Below are 16805 nucleotides of genomic sequence, written 5' to 3'. Positions count from 1 at the left end.
CCGAGACAGGATTGTGTCGAGGCACAGATCTGGGGAAGGGTACCAAAAATTGTCTGCAGACATTGAAGGTCCCCAAGAACACAGTGGCCTCCATCATTCTTAAATGGAAGAAGTTTGGAATCACCAAGACTCTTCCTAGAGCTGGCCGCCAGGCTAAACTGAGCAATCGGGGGAGAAGGGCCTTGGTCAGGGAGGTGACCAAGAACCCAATGGTCACTCTGACAGAGCTCAAGAGTTCCTCTGTGGAGATGGGAGAACCTTCCAGAAGGACAACCATCTCTGCAGCACTCCACCAATCAGGCCTTTATGGTACAGTGGCCAGACAGAAGCCACTCCTCAGTAAAAGGAACATGACAGCCCGCTTGGAGTTTGCCAAAAGGCACCTAAAGGACTCTCAGACCATGAGAAACAAGATTATCTGGTCTGATGAAATCAAGATTGAACTCTTTGGCCTGAATGCCAAGCATCACGTCTGGAGGAAACCTGGAACCATCCCTACGGTGAATCATGGTAGTGGCAGCATCATGCTGTGGGGATGTTTTTCAGCGGCAGGGACTGGGATAATAGTCAGGATCGAGGGAAAGATGAACGGAGCAAAGTACAGAGATATCCTTGATGAAAACCTGCTCCAGAGCGCTCAGGACCTCAGACTGGGGCGAAGGTTCACCTTCCAACAGGACATTGACCCTAAGCACACAGCCAAGACAACGCAGGAGTAGCTTCAGGACACGTCTCTGAATGTCCTTGAGTGGCCCAGCCAGAGCCCGGACTTGAACCCAATCGAACATCTCCGGAGAGACCTGGAAATAGCTGTGCAACGACGCTCCCCATCCAACCTGACAGAGCTTGAGGATCTGCAGAGAAGAATGGGCCACTCAAGGACATTCCGAGACTTGTCCTGAAGCCACTCCTGGGTTGTGTGTTTAGGGTCTTTGTCCTGTTGGAAGGTGAACCTTTGCCCCCAGTCTGAGGTCCTGTGTGCTCCATTCATCTTTCCCTCATACCCTTCCCCAGATATGTGCCTCGACACAATCCTGTCTCGGAGCTCTACAGACAATTCCTTCGACCTTATGGCTTGGTTTTTGCTCTGACATGCACTGTCAATCTTGTGACCTTATATAGACAGGTGTGTGCCTTTCCAAATCATATCCAATCAATTGAATTTACCACAGGTGGACTCCAATCAAATTTTAGAAACATCTCAAGGATGATCAATGGAAACAGGATGGACCTGAGCTCAATTTTGAGTCTCATAGAAAAGGGTCTGAATACTTATGTAAATAAGGTATCTGTTTTTTATTTTTAATACATTTGCAAACATTTCTAAAAACCTGTTGTTGCTTTGTCATTATTGGGTATTGTGTGTAGATTGATGATGAAAATAATTAATGTATTTTTTTTTTTTTATAAGGCTGAAATGTAACAAAATGTGGAAATGCACAGTATATTGCTCGTTCTGATATTTCTTCATTTCTTTCTCTTTACTTTTTGGATTATGTGTGTATTGTTTTGTATTGCTAGATATTATTACTGCACTGTTGGAGCTAGAAACACAAGCATTCCGCTGTACCTGTGATAATATCTGCAAATCTGTGTCCACGACCAATAAACTTTGATTTGATTTAGTAAGAGATCTCTGAGTACTAAGAGGCCTTCAACGGCAAAGGATTTGGGTTTTGGGGGCGGTTGAGAAAAACATCATGAATGAATAAGATCTCGAAACAAGACACTTAATCTAGAACGTAAATAATGATATGGCTGTAAGGGGAGTTTAACTCTTTAGTCATTTCAACACGCAAAAGCCTTTTGAGGGGATGTGGGAAAAGTGAGTGTTACACAACGGAGAAAAGAAACAAGAAACACATGCTTGGTGGCGCACATATCAAGTTTCCTTTTGAATGGGAGGGTAGCAACAAAGAACAAGGTGCCTACAAGGTATCGAAAAAAAATCTAATCTCGTACATCCTTACCTGATATTCTATACTGAGGCTTTTATGTGGCTTTTTAATTTAGGTAGATTGCTCTGAGACACAACGATCCACCTGTGTTGCATGTCTGAAACTTGTGGGTTGTAGGGCCTTGGTACGGCACCATGAGGAAAATCTTGCACATATTCAGCGCATGGTTAAGGTTAAAAAATGCCTTTTATGTAACAGATATTATTTTCTGTCATGATGAACTGGGCATCATGTCAACTCTATTCATTCAATTTTGATCTGCATTTAACATCTATTCTGAACGTTGCACCTCAAGGAACACAACCCCAAGTGTATGGGACATGTATTAACACTCACACTTGATGTTGAAAGAGGCGTTAGTGGAGTGGGCCTCCTCTCCCGTGACCGTGTTGGAGGCCACGCACTCAAAGTTCCCAGCGTCCACTCTCCGGTCCACCGCCGTGAACTTGAGGTTGCTGACCTCGCGGAAGCGCCTCTCGGTGTTGTTCAGGGGTTGACCGTTGTGTAGCCAGCCATACTGAATGTCTGCCGGGTCGCTGACCTCACAGCGGAGCATGGCACTGCGGCCATGCAATGCATCCTGGGATTTGGGCTCCTTGGTGAACTGGATGGATGCTGCCTGGATGCAAAGAACTGAGAGAGATAGAGGCGAGAGGGGGAGGGGAGGGACAATGTGGGGAGGGAGAGAGAGAGAATGTTGAAATTAGGTTACCACTGACCACAATACTAACATTTGTATTGCAGTTTCCATTAGTCACCATTGTACCACAACAACATTTAAACGTTGTTTAATAGTAGGTCAGGAAACGGACATGTAGGCTACAGCTGAATAGAACACTGAAATGTATTGCCAAAATGTTGTAAGGATAATGACAGCCAAGAAAAGTTGTTTCTCATTCTATCTTCTGAATGTATTGGAGAAATGAATTCATTTCTTTCTGCAGTACAGGCTTGTCTCCTGAATGAGCTGTGTTTCATTAGAACAGAGGGAGAAGGAAAGAGAGACTTCTGACACACACACATCTTCTCCTTCCTCACGGTCATGCTCCATCAGCTCACAGACATGCAGCTCTCACAAACTGAGACATGATGGCTCGCACACGCGCACACACACACATTAACAAGCACACACGCACTTAACTCTCAGCACTGGAGTGCTGCTCGGCAGTCAGCACTATAGAGAAATATTTTCTGCCCTATTTACTAATGTCTCCTTGATTTGAGGAGCAGTGAGAAGGATGGGAATAAATACATGCTTGTCCACAGTTGACCTATATCAACATGTGATAGACTAAATTTAGCCATAGGACAAAGCGAGAAATAAGGGATGGAGGGGTGGATGGGATGGAGGGAGGGAGGTTGGCACCGTCTGCAGGCCACTGCTCCAGCTGCATTCAACAACTGTTGCCACTATGAGCGTCTGCTAAATGACTAAAACGTAAATGTAAAATAAATGACAGTACCTGCTCCTTACCACACAACACCAGGGGTGCGTCCCAAATGGCACCCTATTCCCTATATAGTGCACTACTTTTGACCAGGGCTCATTGGGCTCCGGCTATCCAGCAAACCAATAACATGAATTTAATCAATTTTAAATTCAGGCTGTTACATACCAAAATGTGGAAAAAGTAAAGGGGTGTGAATACTTTCTGAATGTTTATTGGAAAAGGTGTGAAAAAAACAATGTCCAACAAATGTAAATAACACAAGTAATTTCCAAGCTGCTGAGCAATGGTGTTAGATAAGAAAAGGGGTACAACACTGGTGTGAGTGGCCAAAGAGCTTCATTTTCATGTCATCTGACCAAAGCATGGGTTCCAATCCAAGTGCCAATGCCATTTAGCAGGCGTTTACATTTGTTGGATGACATGAAAATAGAGTTCTTTGGCCATGCACACCAATGGTGGGTTTGGCGTCGAAATGAGAATGGATGAGCAGAATAGAACCCTATACCTACTGTAAAATATGGTGGTGGATCTTTGATGTTATGGGGCTATTTTGCTTCCACTGGTGCTGGGGCTCTTGTTAAGGTCAACGGCATCATGAACTTTACCCAGTACCAGGACATTTTAGCCAAAACCTGGTTGCCTCTGCCAGGAGGCTGAAACTTGGCTGCAAGTGGATCTTTCAGCAAGACAATAACCCCGAGCACACGCCAAAATCTACAAAGAAATTGCTAATTGGCCACAAAATCAACATTTTGCAATGGCCATCTCAGTCTCCGGATGTGAAACCTATTGAAAACCTGTGGTTTGAATTGAAGAAGGCAGTCCATAAGCGCAGACGAAGGATATCAAGGATCTGGAAGGATTCTGTATGGATGAACGGTCTAAGATCCCTCCCAGTGTGTTCTCCAACTCAGGCTCTGTGCCGTTATCCTTGCAAGGTGAGGTATTAAAAGGTATTGAAAACAGGGGTGTTAATAATTTTGACCCCTACCTTTTTGAGAGAAAAATATATATTACTTGTTAAACAAAATCTCTTTTGAGCAATTGTATTAGTATTATAAAATAATACAATTTCCCAAAATATTTTTGCATACAAGTATTTGAATTATTTATTTTATACAGTAATTTTTGCTCATCTTTATCAAGGGTGACAATAATTTCAGACCCCACTGTAGATTTGATCAATCATTTTCACACAACAGACCAAATAAATATCCTTTGTTTAAGCCCAGAATTTTCCATGTGTCATTATCTAAAGAATGGAGGAGGGAGATGTCTCTGTTTCCACTCAATGTGACTTCTCCCTGAGATAACAAAAAGCTATTTACACCCCTTGACTGGGCCCTTCAAAGAGAAAGAGAGAGAGAGCTGGTGAGAGCGACAGAGAGATAAAAGGAGATAGAGGGAGGATGGGGGACGGAGGCTACAGAGAATGTTAAACCATCTGATGAATACCATATTGTAGCCCTCAACTAAATATTAGAAACATTTCACTGTATGTACGTTTCCATACATTCCTGTTGACAAAATACCCTTCATTCAAAGATGTGCTTTTGATTTAAAAAAGTAAGATTCATTTGCCCATTAATACAACTTCACCAGACTCAACAAACGCAAAAATCTATCCTATGGTATAAGGCAATGGAGCCTATTCACAGATGTTAAAGACAGAGGCTAATCTGGTGATCTGGTGATAAATCTAATCTACAGAGGGATGCAAGCTGCAGGGTTTCAAACTGGCTCAGTGGATTGTCTCCTGCAGAGAAAGGCCAAGCTCTGATACAAGTCAATTCAAAGAAGCTTAGAAATGCTAGGAGAAGCAAATGAGAATACACTAATGCACACAATGAAATTAAAAGTCATGCAATATTAACAGATTTCATTTAAATACGCTCATATTCCCTATGTATTTCAATTACTCCCTAAAAATAAGGAAGAGGAAGAGGCAGAGAGAGTGGGAGAGAGAGAGAGACAGAGATCGAGAGAGAGAGAGAGAGAGAGAGAGAGAAAGAGAGAGAAAGAAAGAGAAAAAATCTGCTGAAAAATACATCCCGCAGAGGGAATTCTCCTCCTGAACATCCCTGCAGTAGAGACCTATTAAACTCAGCCATGCCCCCACTATGTTCCCATCTCTTTCCAACTAGCTGTCAGGTAATACTGAGTCTAGTGTTGGAGTGTTGGAATCATGACAGGCAGAACCAGAGATATGTGGACATCAACCTGCCTTATTTCCTCTCTCAGCCCAACTGTTCCACAGAGAAACGGGTGAATTTAATCACATTCCCTATTCACAAAACTGCCATATTGTAAGAGTACAGAGATGAAAGGGAACCCCAAACGTAGGTGACATATACAGTAGCTGTGCACAGTCCTCCTACTTGGAGTACTCCAACCATCTACTTGAAAGTGGCAGGAAAAGGAGAAATAATCAGATAAGTGAGCGGCTGTTTGATCTTTAAAAGGAAAACATCATGCACACAGAGATCCTGGCATACACACAATGCATAGCAGCACTGGGGCAGCCAGTCATTAGTTCCGCCATGTTGTTTTGGGCTGTGGTTGGCAGCCAGTGGCTGACTGGACAGGGCAGACTGGAATGGCAGTCTGTAATCATGAGTTCTAGCTTTTAGACAGCCTCCCTCTTAGTCGGATTTTGTCTTGGTTGACCATTCTCAATAGAGGTGAAAGGTCAAAGACGTGTAGTGTCTGATGTATTCTATAGAGGGGAGGTAACAGGTGAAGGCTGTGCTGTCCTATGTTCAATTTAGCATGAAATCTGAAAAGGCATGACAGCCATATGGATGAGTCTCAACAGACTGTTCTGTGGCACTTTCTCCTGCCTCCTCCTCCTCTCCTCTCTTCTCTTCTCCTCCCCTCCCATCACCACCTCCTCCTCTCTCCTCCATGCCATTCACTCAGAGAGCCAGGTAAAAGACAGGAGAGATGGTATCTGAAACTTTTCCCAAAATAGTTATTTCAGGGAAGGGTGAGGACAGTCAGAGAACAGGACCACGTCTGAGGCTGCTGATAGAACTTCACACACACACACACATGCGCGCGCACACACAAACACACACACACACGTATACACACACACACCTAGCAACAGTATGATTGTGATTTAGCACCCTCTCAATGAACTACATCTAAATAAGACAGCTACTGTGAAAGAGATAGACAGGAGATAAGGAGTTTTGGAATAACATCGGACAGGCGCAAACACACACGCATGCATGCACACACACACACACTCACGTATACACAAACACACTCAAGTACACGTACACACACATACTGTACACACCACCACCCAGAACTGTACTGTACAGTGACACACTGGTGTGTCCAAACATGAAGCACTTGTTTAGACAGAGGGACATCATACATGATGCATGTCCAAGAGCTGAGAAACAGACACAAGTCTATCTGAAACATCCAACTGTGACTGAAGGTGTGACTTATCATTCACTCTCAGTCAATCTCTTCTATACAATCTGTCAGCCCAGCCTCCAACTCCACATAACCCAATTAGAGTGAAACAGCAAGACTCCAGATAACATCAAGGCACTAAACTACACTGAATCACAGACTACAAACAGAGTACAACTTCAAATTATTAATAGTTCTGTTACGACTTCTGCCGAGGCTGCCTCCCCTCCTTGTTCGGGCAGGCTTCGGCGTTCGTCGTCACCGGCTTACTAGCCACTACTGCTCCATATATCATCATTCCATTTGTCTTGTCGTGTTAATTACACACACCTGGTTCATATCCCCTCATTAGTCCGTGTATAAGTGTTCCCTCTGCCCCCTTGTCCTTGGGTGATTGTTTTATGTGAGTTGAGTGTAGCTCGGTGGAACTACTCGTACCTTGTATTGCCGGGGTAGATTATTAATCTGTGCCTGTATTTTGTTGTCGCTATCCAGCGCAACTGTGTACGACGGAATAAACTCTATATTTGGTGATTTACCCTCCTGCGCCTGACTCCTTCTAATCACACTCATCACTGAATCACCCACCCGCTATGGAGTCAGCGGGAGAGGAGTGCATGCCTGGAGTCGTGGCATGGGTCCAGGAGCATTCCACGATGCTGGCCAGCTTGGGGGAAGCGATGGATCGGGTTCTTCAGGTCGTCCAACGCCTGGAGAGGAGAGGACCCGATCTCTCGAGACCAGCTGGCCAACCGGATCCAGCCACCCACACCCCAGCACCCGGAGGGATCCAGATATCCCGACCACAGGAGTTCGACGGGACGGCGGCGCTCTGCCAAGGATTCCTCCTCCAACTGGAGCTCTACTTCTCCAGCATCAGGCCGGCCCCATCGGAGCGGGAGAAGGTGTCCGTCCTCATTTCCTGCCTCTCGGGGAAAGCCCTGGAGTGGGCCAACGCGGTTTGGAACGAAGGAGGAGCCGCGTTGGAGAACTACGGGGAGTTCGCTCGCCTCTTTCGGGGTGTCTTCGATCACCCGCCCGAAGGTCGAGAGGCGGGCGAGCGGCTGGTCCACCTGAAGCAGGGGACGAGGACAGCGCAGGACTTCGCTTTGGAGTTTCAGACTCTTGCAGCGGGGTCCGGGTGGAACGAGCGGGCACTGATCGACCATTTCCGGTGCCATCTGTGGGAGGAAGTCCGACGGGAGCTAGCCTGACGGGACAACATGTTGCGGGGGCGGCAGGTAGCTTAGTGGTTAAGAGCGTTGTGCCAGTAACCGAAAGGTCGCTGGTTCTAATCCCCGAGCCGACTAGGTGAAAAATCTGTCGATGTGCCCTTGAGCAAGGCCTTTAACCCTAATTGCTCCTGTAAGTCGCTCTGGATAAGAGCGTCTGCTAAATAACTAAAATGTAATGTAAAATGTTGTCCTTCACACAACTGGTTGACATGGCCATCCGTTAGGACAAACTGCTGGCAGCCAGAGGGCATCCTGGAAGGGTTCTGTCCGTTCCCACCTCGGCCGACTCGGATCACGAGCTGATGGACCTGGGTGGAGCCACCGTCCGAGAGAGCTGGGTGGAGCCGCCGTCCCCTGCTTTCCCTGTGGTATTAGGTATCCCTTGGTTAGCACTCCACAACCCCACTTTCTCATGGCCGCAGAGGGTTCTCACGGGGTGGTCGTGGGGTGGTGGAAAGTCCAGACAGTACCTCAACCGTGCGCATTCCCCCCGAATACCTCGATTTGGCGCACGCGTTTTCAAAAACGCAGGCTACTAAGTTACCACCTCATCGGGCGGGGGATTGCGCGATAAACCTCCGGGTAGACGCTGTACCTCCCAGGAGTCATGTGTACCCCCTTGTCGCAGGCTGAAACGGCGGCTATGGAAACATACGTCACCAAGTCCCTGCGCCAGGGGTATATACGTCCCTCCACTTCACCCGCCTCCTCGAGTTTCTTCTTTGTGAAGAAGAAAGACGGCGGTCTGCGCCCGTTCATTGATTATTGACCACTGAACAAGGAGACGATCACATTTAGTTATCCTCTCCCCTTCATTCCGTCAGTGATCGAGTCAATGCGCTGCACCTCCTTAACCGTGATTGGAGTCAGCCAATTTTTCTGTCTCCTTCCTCGGATACCGCATTACCACCTCAGGTGTGGAGATGGAGGAAGATCACATTTCAGCCGTGCGTAATTGGCCGACTCCAACCACGGTTAAGGAGGTGCAGCGCTTCCTTGGCTTCGCCAACTACTATCGGAGGTTTATCCGGGGATTTGGCAAGGTCGCAGCTCCCATTACATCCCTGTTGAAGGGTGGGCCGTCCCGGCTCCGCTGGTCTGCTGAGGCTGACCTTCAGCAAACTGCGAGGTCTGTTCACCTCCGTCCCGGTACCGGCCCACCCCGATCCATCACTACCGTTCGTAGTGGAGGTGGATGCGTCCGAGGCGCTGTCCTGCCTCAATGCTCGGGCACGCCAACCAAGCTCCACCCCTGTGCCTTCTTCTCTAAGAAGCTCAGCCCGGCGGAGCAGAATTACGACGTTGGTGATCGGGAGCTGTTGGCTGTTGTCCGAGCCTTGACCGTGTGGAGGCATTGGCTCAAAGGGGCGAAACACCCTTTCCTCGTCTGGACGGACCACCGTAACCTGGAGTACATCCGGGCAGCGAGGAGGCTGAATCCTCGCCAGGCCAGGTGGGCCCTATTCTTCACCCGGTTCGATTTTACACTGTCATACATCACGGGTACGAAGAAATGAAGGCAGACGCATTGTCACGACTGTATGACACAGAGGAGAGGCCCAGAGACAACACCCCCATACTCCCGGCCTCCTGCATTGTGGTGCCGGTAGTATGGGCGATGGATATAGAGCAGGAATTACGCACAGATCCATCTCCACCTCAGTGTCCAGCTGGGCTACGGTACGTGCCTGCTCTTATCCGTGATCGTCTGATCTACTGGGCACACATGTCACTCTCCTCTGGTCACCCAGGTATCGGTCGTACAGTGCGCTGCCTGACCGGAAAGTACTGGTGGCTTACCTTGGCTAAGGACGTGAGGGTGTATGTCTCCTCCTGCTCGGTGTGCGCCCAGAGTAAGGCACCTAGGCACCTCCCAGCGGGTAAGTTACAACCTTTACCAGTTCCACAACGACCATGGTCTCACCTAAGTGTTGATTTCCTGACTGATATTCCCCTCTCCCAAGCTAACACCACCATCCTGGTCGTTGTGGACCGCTTTTCCAAGGCTCTGCCCGGTCTCCCCGCGGCTCTGCAAACTGCGGAGGCCCTGTTTACAGACGTCTTCCGGCACTACGGGGTACCAGAGGATATAGTGTCTGACCGAGGTCCCAAGTTCACATCCCAGGTCTGGAAGGCGTTCATGGAACTTCTGGGGGTCTCGGTCAGCCTGACCTCTGGGTTCCACCCCGAGTCTAATGGGCAGGTGGAACGGGTAAATCAGGATGTGGGTAGGTTCCTGCGGTCCTACTGCCAGGACCGGCCGGGGGAGTGGTCGGTGTTCTTGCCATGGGCAGAATATGCCCAGAACTCTCTCCGCCACTCCTCTACTAACCTAACGCCATTCCAATGTGTTTTAGGTTACCAACCGGTTCTGGCACCGTGGCACCAGAGCCAGACCGAGGCTCCTGCGGTGGATGACTGATTTCGGCACGCGGAGGAGACGTGGGACGCTATCCAGCGCAACTGTGTACGACGGAATAAACTCTGTATTCAGTGATTTACCCTCCTGCGCCTGACTCCTTCTAATCACACTCATCACAAGCTCTATCCTGATTGGCAGGCATCACTTCAAAACAGAAAGGGAGCATGGGTATTTTTTGGGGGGGCTGGGGTGATAATCAAACAGCAATTTTGTAAACGTCAATTTGTGTTAAGGTCATATGGCATGTATTCATCTATTTATTTTCCATATGGTACTGAACCGTACTGTATTGTACAGGTTCACTTTTAAATGGGAACCAAACCGATCTCAGAGGCCAATGAAAAAAGATGCGTACCTGTACCAGCTTCCTAATGGAAAACCCACTTATCTGTATCTGTTTCTGTAAATCTAACATATACTGCACCCATTTTCAAGTAAACCTTATCAAGGCACCTAGCTGACATATAGAATTCCATAAGTCAAACCCCTTGCATGTCTGTAGATTTACCTCTATATAATCCTGATTTAGCAGTCACTTGAGAGGGGAGTGTATGACGCATGCTGTGATGTCATCCCCAGCCAGACTAACACAGTCTAGTCTAAGTGGCCCATTAACCCAGTGGCACAGGGCGGCAGCAGCAGTCACAACGCATTTAAACATTTTATGTCCTGAGCAATTTAGCAATCACCACAAATTCCTGCCCGCGTGCTCTGGAGTGCCTGGCTAATGAGATTAGCATTCCAACTAAGCAGGTGGAGGAAGGAATGGGAGGTAAGAGTTCATTATGTGGCTGTGGGTGGAGGGAATGATAGTGGAAAGGTAAAACGAATGGTACTGTGGAATAGCTTTCACCAATGAGTAAACATCAGTCAGATGCCTTTAGCTTTCTGAGAGCAAGTCTCAAGAAGATTTTGACATGACAAAATTAGATTTGTTAGAAGAAATGATATGAAATATTGACCTAATAATATTGATAAGATAACTGTAATATACTGTAATGTATTGGCAATGTGTGCCAATATGCAACGACTAGCTCTTTTTGTCTCTGACTAATGGCATGGCTGGAAATATCCCAATTTGTACTCAATAAGAAAGATTGAACACACTACAAACTAAAGACAACTAAAATCCCCCACACTCTGTTTCCAAGCATGACGTCTTCATCACTGGTTCTGTTTGTAGACTGAGATGTCAAGGAAATAAATGGAAATGAGGCAAGAATGAAAAGAAAACCTCCGCCAGAGAAGAAAACGCAACACAGTCCATCCACTGACAGGCTCTCTAGTGGTTTGTCATCACCTTCTGTGTGTGTGTGGTGGGAGTGTGTGTGTGTGTGTGTGTGTGTGTGTGTGTGTGTGTGTGTGCGTGTCTGCATTCGTGTGTGCTGCTTGCGTAAGTGTGTGCGGCTTCCCTTTATCAAGCAAGGTGGTAACAACTGAATAACAGAGAAAGAGGACACAAATTCCTAAGCTAAAGGCCTATCCATCCATTCACGCCATAACAAACAGACTTTGGGAAGATATGGATCGCAATGCTGTACTTTTCCACTGGCAGAACTGATATCCCAGCGTTCCAAATGGGATTGGCAGGGATTCCTCTACAAAAGTTATAGTGTTTAGTAAAGCATTACAACACGGTCACAACCTGGAAAATATTCCATGGCCAACAGAGATCTCGAAAACTCAGACGCAAGCTCTGTTGTGAATATGATTTATAGTGCAAAAGCAACGTTGTCTCAACGTTGACTCAAAGTTGTGGGCCTCAGCGCGCTATTACTACTTTCTAACAACACTTTGACAACCCTGTAAGTGACTTTGTCACAACATTGGACAAACCCTTAAAAGCACCAGTTAAAATGCAAATTTGCATTGTTGAGATATGACCCAGACGAGAAACTTCACCAATAAAAAGTATAAGTCAGCCAAGTTTGAGAAGTCATCACAGATGCTTATGTCATCTCTACAAGGAAGTTATTTGACTTAACACATGTATTTTATGCTTCACCAAACATTTCAGAGTATCTTTAGCAAGAGAGTGTATGTGTTTGAGTGAGATCACATGGGAAATTCCATGCTGTACTGTTCTGCATCTCCTCCAAAATCAACAAAATATAGAGCTCTCGTTTGAGCGTTGAGGATGAAAGTTCAACAGAGTGGATACAGACCAACGTTGTCATTAAGGTCTACAGTCAACTCCAGATTCCATTCTCTACTCAGTCATCTTTACGTCAGTGACAGAGTATAGTCCACCACAGTCTACACAGTATGGTCTGTTCAACCACAGACTGCTATCAACCTCAAGCCAGACCAAACCAGCCCAGGAGAAAAGCTAGAGCATAAGAGCGGAGGACTGGCGCTCACAGTCACTTGCCTCGATTTGCAAGCTTCCTCCCGACTAGGGCTGTATCTGAAAAAGTGACTTGCCGTCAAAGCCTCTTCTATCCTTGTTTCCTCTAATTCCTTACCTCCCTCTAAAAGCTAATTGGAGGAGGAGGTCTGGAGGAGGGACCTTGGATCCTCTCCTTCAATAGGAGAGGGAGGTAAGTAATTGGAGGAAACAAGGACAGAGGAAGCAAGGATTTGGCGGCTAGTAACGTTTTCAGATACAGCCCAGTATCTCCTCACTGAGGAGAGACTATCCATTTAGAGCAGGGATGGGCAACTTTGATGGGGGTGGTGGCCACACAAAATCTGAACTCATCATGAGGTGCCGCAGTGCAAAATGGATAGTCTCGCTGAGGATAAAAAATATATATATTCTCGTTTAGGAGAGACTATCCATTTAGAGCAGGGATGGGCAAATTATACTATTCTAACTCTCAACAGTAAGCTGAGACCACGACTGAGTTCTTTTAAAAAAATAGCCGCGGGCCTACAAGGCCACCAGTTGTCCATCCCTGATTTAGAGGCTATCAGAGCCACACACGTCTGCCTCTTGAGTCACCGGTCACAATTCATCTTAGAATTGTACCTGACACCTTGTAGGAGTTGACTTACAGCCACTATAGGATGTTTAGACACTTAAAAATATCACTACTTGAAGAAGTTTCAATGGCCTCAGTCAAGAAGATAAAACCAATCATTTTCTTCCGATCCTGAAAATCCAACACCAGGTTCTTTCATTTATTTTTCATTTCTGTAAGGCATACCACATTATAAGCCCACATATTCCCCCGACATGTTCATTTAAATGTCTCAAATTGAAAATTATGCTCCAAAGAAGGAGAACCAAACCTGGTCTGCTGGTTGAAATGAGCGCTGGTTGAAATACTGCTATGCAAACCCCTCCAGTCTAATTCAATCATTGCTCTTATTGAGCAAGTAATTGCTACATTGAGGGGCTGCACTCTGAAAGGCATCGCCGCAGCTCCAGTGTTGAAGCATGGCCAGGCTCATTACAATGTACCACCAATTGAGATCACTATCAATTTGCTGCCATTTCTCATTGTTCCACTGACAGCAGGGAGCAAGCACTAAGACAAACACTAACCAAGACCCCCGGTGGTATCGCTAGGCAACATTGGCATGGCAACCACATCCTTCATTCTCTTTTTCTGTTAATCCGTGGACCATCGTCCCCTCTCTTTTCCGTTCTCAATGAGACCTGTGGATCACAGAGCATTCTATTCTGTTCCATTCCACTCAATCATACAGTAACAGATGCATAATTTTAAAATGAAAATGTTGCTTTTCAAACCATTGCAAAAAACTTAAGCAGATCCTTTACAGTCTGTTAAAAATATCAAAGCCCTATTCCATAGATCATCCCACACCGACATGCCATGGTCTTCATGACAATAAAATAATAACACTAATGCTACAGTGTGTGTGTGTGTCTGTGTTTATGTGTGCTCCTCTGAGTGAGCTTTAATAGGCCACCCAGACTAGCCCCATTACAAGAACCACACCAGGGACGGGACTCAGGAGCTCCCTCCCAGCGTGGGACTGCTCTGACCTGGGGACTCCAGGGACAGGACCTCCCTCCCAGCCTGGGCCCCAGGACTAATCAACAGGGCCAAGAGGAAGGGAAGCATGGCATCATTCATAGACTGAGCACTCAGAAGGTGCCTCACACATTATCGCTGTGTATGTATATGTGATGTTTGATGCAGCACAAAATAGGACTTTTGCTTCAGGCAAGCTGACACAAATGAGAAGAGAAGACATGAGATTCTGTTCCAAACACGTTAGCCTGCACTGCAGCCATACAAATATAGAATGCATTCAACCTCCATACTGTACCTAGCAAATCAAAGAAAAGTTTATTGGTCGCATTCACAGTATAGCAGGTGTTATAGGGGGTGCAGCAAACTGCTTATGTTACTAGCTCCTAACAATGCAGTAAAATGTAAAACAATTCAAATGTAAGGAAAACTAAAAAAAATACACAAAAAAATACATGAAATCAAGAATGGACGAATCTCAAATTGCAGTAATCAAATGCAATCTATACGTATATACCCTGGGAGAATTTACACAAGATCAACTAAGAAAAATATGTACAGCAGTAGATACAGTGCATTCGGAAAGTGTTCAGACCCCTTGAATTTTTACATATTTTGTTACGTTACAGCCTTATTCTAAAATGTATTACTTTTTTTTTTTTCCTCAGCGGCCTACACACAGTACCCCATAATGACAAAGCGAAAACAGGTTTTTAGACATTTTAGTAAATGTATAAACAAATAAAAACAGAAATAACTTATTTACATAAGTATTCAGACCATTTGCTAAGAGACTCGAAATTGAGCTCAGGTGCATCCTGTTTCCATTGATCATCCTTGAGATGTTTCTACAACTTGATTGGAGTCCACCTGTGGTAAATTCAATTGATTGGACAAGATTTGTGTCACGCTCTGGCTCCGGGACTTTGTATGTTGAGCCAGGGTGTGTTCGTTTCGTGGTGTTCTGTTTGGTTGGGTTGTTCTATGTGGTTGTATTTCTTTGTTTGAATGAGTGACTCCCAATCAGAGGTAACGAGTGTCAGCTGTTGGCTCGTTGTCTCTGATTGGGAGCCATATTTATACTGTGTGTTTTCACCTTGGGGTTGTGGGTTTTTGTTCCGTGTTCAGTCAGTGTTACTGTGGACTTCACGATCGTGTTTTGTTTTGTACTTGTGCTTTACTAATTAAAGTCATGTTCGTTTCACACGCTGCGCCTTGGTCTACTCCTTCTCGTCAAGACGATCGTGACAGAAAAACCCACCATAAAAGGACCAAGCAGCGTGTCCAGGAGCAGGCAGCCTGGACATGGGAGGCGCGCCGTAGAGAGGAGCAGCGGCGGCAAACGGGTCAAAGTCGGACGGTCGAGAGGCAACCCCAAGAATTTTTTAGGGGGGGGCACAGGGCATGGACGACGTGGGTACTGGAGGCGATAAGGGAGAGGGTGAGAGTAGAGGCACGGCGAGAGGAACTGTGTAGGCAGCTGAGGGAGCGGAGGGTTATGAAGAAACCCAGTCCCGCTCCTCACACCAAGCAAGTGGTGTGCGTCACCAGTCCGGTCCGGCCCGTTCCTGCTCCCCGCACTAAGTTAATGGTGCGCGTCGCCAGCCCAGCCCGGCCTGTCCCTGCTCTACGCACCAAGCCTACGGGGTGCGTCGCCAGCCCAGCACGGCCTGTCCCTGCTCCACGCACCAAGCCTACGGGGTGCGTCGCCAGCCCAGCCCGGCCTGTCCCTGCTCTACGCACAAAGCCTACGGTGTGCGTCGCCAGCCCAGCCCGGCCTGTCCCTGCTCCACGCACCAAGCCTACGGGGTGCGTCGCCAGCCCAGCCCGGCCTGTCCCTGCTCTACGCACAAAGCCTACGGTGTGCGTCGCCAGCCCAGCCCGGCCTGTCCCTGCTCCACGCACCAAGCCTACGGGGTGCGTCGCCAGCCCAGCCCGGCCTATCCCTGCTCCACGCACCAAGCCTACGGGGTGCGTCGCCAGCCCAGCCCGGCCTGTCCCTGCTCCACGCACCAAGCCCACGGTGTGCGTCGCCAGCCCGGTCCGGCCTGTTCCTGCCACTCGCACCAAACCTACGGTGCGCGTCGCCAGCCCGACCCGGCCTGTTCCTGCCACTCACACCAAGCCTGGGGTGCGAGTCGTCAGCCTGGTCCAGCTCGTTCCTGCTACTCGCACCAAGCGAAGGATGCGAGTCGTCAGCCTGGTGAGGTCCGTTCCGGCTCCACGCACCAAGCCAAGGGTGCGTATCGTCAGTCCGGTGCCTGATCAGGTCAGCTACTCCACTACGGAGTTTGAGCAATCCGCTCCGTCTATGTCCGGTCCAGATCCAGCCAGCGGGGTCAGACCGGACCGGGGGCGCTACGGGG

General features: G+C 47.4%; 1 protein-coding gene across 1 annotated transcript in view; it reads right to left on the bottom strand.

The window, feature by feature from the left end:
• LOC311110561 (inactive tyrosine-protein kinase 7-like) overlaps window positions 1–16805 on the bottom strand; it is a 212270-nt gene that overhangs the window by 92698 nt on the left and 102767 nt on the right. Inside the window, exon 2 of the mRNA XM_084153067.1 lies at window positions 2295–2591. Within this exon, the coding sequence (XP_084009193.1) occupies window positions 2295–2591 (297 nt within the window). The remainder of the gene's footprint in view (window positions 1–2294; window positions 2592–16805) is intronic.

Source organism: Coregonus lavaretus, assembly GCF_964263955.1.
Source record: "Coregonus lavaretus genome assembly, chromosome: 36".
Classification (NCBI taxonomy): Eukaryota; Metazoa; Chordata; class Actinopteri; order Salmoniformes; family Salmonidae; genus Coregonus; species Coregonus lavaretus.
Note: the sequence above shows the minus strand (reverse complement) of the source record. Positions and strands in the feature narration are given on the sequence as shown.